General features: G+C 40.3%; 1 protein-coding gene across 1 annotated transcript in view; it reads left to right on the forward strand.

Moving 5' to 3' along the window:
- Window positions 1-2,500, forward strand: part of LOC111686393 (arginine-glutamic acid dipeptide repeats protein) — a 68,752-nt gene that overhangs the window by 55,294 nt on the left and 10,958 nt on the right. The window contains exons 7-10 of the mRNA XM_046952501.1: window positions 8-1,001; window positions 1,079-1,202; window positions 1,267-1,411; window positions 1,469-1,626. Coding sequence (XP_046808457.1) covers window positions 8-1,001; window positions 1,079-1,202; window positions 1,267-1,411; window positions 1,469-1,626 — 1,421 coding nt within the window. The remainder of the gene's footprint in view (window positions 1-7; window positions 1,002-1,078; window positions 1,203-1,266; window positions 1,412-1,468; window positions 1,627-2,500) is intronic.

A 2,500-nucleotide genomic window follows, 5' to 3' on the forward strand; every position in this document is an offset into this window, starting at 1 on the left:
GCGTCAGCAATCACCCCATATGACTCCTCCACCAGTATCGAGTGCTTCCGCTTTGATGGCCAGTCCTTTGAGCAAGATGTATGGTCCTCAATCAGGCCAACGAGGTTTAGGAGCATCACCGCCACCTCACTTAAGACCTGGCGCCTCACCACCGGTCATACGTCATCCGCAAATGCCACTGCCATTGCCTCTGATACCTGCTGGAGCTGGAATGCCACCAATGGGAGTACATCCCGGTCAATCACCTTATCCTCACCCGCTTTTACATCCATCAATGTTTTACTCTCCTCATCACCATAATCCATTCAATTCGCCATACGGTTATGGTCCTTATGGACCAGGTTTCCCAGCATATATGAAGCCTCCCGGAGGTCCGGGTGGTCCTTTAGATCCGGCAGCAGTAATGGCGGCAGCTCATCATCAAGGTTTGCCTGGACCACCACCAACCAGACCAGATGATCCTGCTTTATTAGCTGCACAGGAAAAACAGAAACAGCAACAACAGCATCAACAACAACAACAGCAGCAGCACCAACAACAAATGCAACAACAGCATCAACAACAGCAGCAGCAACAACATCAACAACAAATGCAGCAACAGCATCAACAACAGCAGCAGCAACAGCATCAACAACAACAGCAACAACAACAACAGCAGCAACAACAGCAGCAGCAGCAACAAATGCAACAACAGCATCAACAAAATAAACCGCCAACACCAAAGACACCACAGGGCAATAATAGCAATATTAATAGTGGTGGACCGAATGGACCACCGGGCAGTCAGCAATCTACGCCTACCGGTCTACCACCAGCTGGTTATCCGGGTTCGCATATACCAGGTTATCCGCCACCACCGCATTCATCACCCTTTCAAGAAATCGGTAAACCACACATACTCCAGCCAACTTCACATATGGATGCATTACGAGCTCATGCTCATTCGGCCAGTTCTGGTCTAGGAGGACCACCACCTCCACATCATCATCCCACAGAACCATGTAAGTATCCAGAAATGTAAATGAATCAAAAAGAAAGTTTATATTAATAATTATTTCCCTTTTTATATGACTTACAGTGCCCATTGAAATTGAGCCTGATCCGGAGCCGGAAATACCTAGTCCAACGCACAATATACCACGTGGTCCTAGTCCCGAAGCCAAACCCGATGATACCGAATGTCATCGTTCTCAATCGGCTATGTAAGTGTATTTTTCACTGATAAAGTTTTTAGAAGTTTTTTATTTTTAACTACCTTCTTTTTAGTTTTGTACGCCATATCGATCGCGGTGATTATAACTCCTGCACCAGAACTGATTTAATATTTAAACCAGTGGCCGACTCTAAATTGGCACGTAAACGTGAGGAACGTGATCGTAAATTAGCTGAAAAGGAAAGAGAACGTAGACAGGTTTGTTTTTATAATTTGGGATTTTTTTTTAATTTTTAATTGTTGTAATTGTTTTAGCAACAACAAATGCAACAGCAGCAGCAACAACAGCAAGCTGCTGCTGCTCAACAGGCAGCACAACAAGCAAAACTTAAAGCGGAACTTAAACCACCATATACGGATACACCAGCCTTGCGACAACTTTCTGAATATGCTAGACCACATGTTGGTTTTAGGTAAGTTGGTTTTATACTTTTTATTGTCATTTTTAAATACAATTGGGTCTGAATATCAATTGACTAAACTTTTTACGACATATTCAATTGTATCAGTGAGCACATTCCAACTGATAAACCAATTTCACTTAATATCTGAAAGTCCTATCACTGATTAGTCAAATTTCACTAAAATTTTTAGATTTTCAACAAAATATTATTTTTTTATAAAAAATATGTTTTTATTTAAGTATTTTTCCGAAAACTTATTTCAGTTCTTGCTCAACTAGTTCCGTACTACTTCTATTCTAGTTCTGTTTTTGTACTGTTCTATTTCTGTTTTAGTTCTGTTCTAGTTCAGTTCTAGTTTAGTTTTAGTTCAGTTCTAGTTCAGTTCTTGTTCAGTTCTAGTTCAGTTCAGTTCTAGTTGAGTTCTAGTTCAGTTCTAGTTCAGTTCTAGTTCAGTTCTAGTTCAGTTCTAGTTCAGTTCTAGTTCAGTTCTAGTTCAGTTCTAGTTCAGTTCTAGTTCAGTTCAAGTTCAGTTCAAGTTCAGTTCTAGTTCAGTTCTAGTTCAGTTCTAGTTCCGTTCTAGTTCAGTTCTAGTTCAGTTCCTGTTCAGTTCTAGTTCAGTTCCTGTTAAGTTCTAGTACAGTTCAAGTTCAGTTCTAGTTCTAGTTGAGTTCTAGTTCAGTTCTAATTCAGTTCTTGTTAAGTTCTAGTTTAGTACTAGTTGAGTTCTAGTTCAGTTTCAGTTCAGTTCAAGTTCAGTTTTAGTTCAGTTTTAGTTCAGTTCTAGTTCAGTTCTAGTTCAGTTCTAGTTCAGTTCTAGTTCAGTTCTACTTCAGTTCTAGTTCAGTTCTAGTTCAGTTCTAGTTCAGTTCTAGTTCAGTTCTAG

The sequence above is a fragment of the Lucilia cuprina genome, chromosome 5 (genome assembly GCF_022045245.1).
Source record: "Lucilia cuprina isolate Lc7/37 chromosome 5, ASM2204524v1, whole genome shotgun sequence".
In the NCBI taxonomy this organism is placed as follows: domain Eukaryota; kingdom Metazoa; phylum Arthropoda; class Insecta; order Diptera; family Calliphoridae; genus Lucilia; species Lucilia cuprina.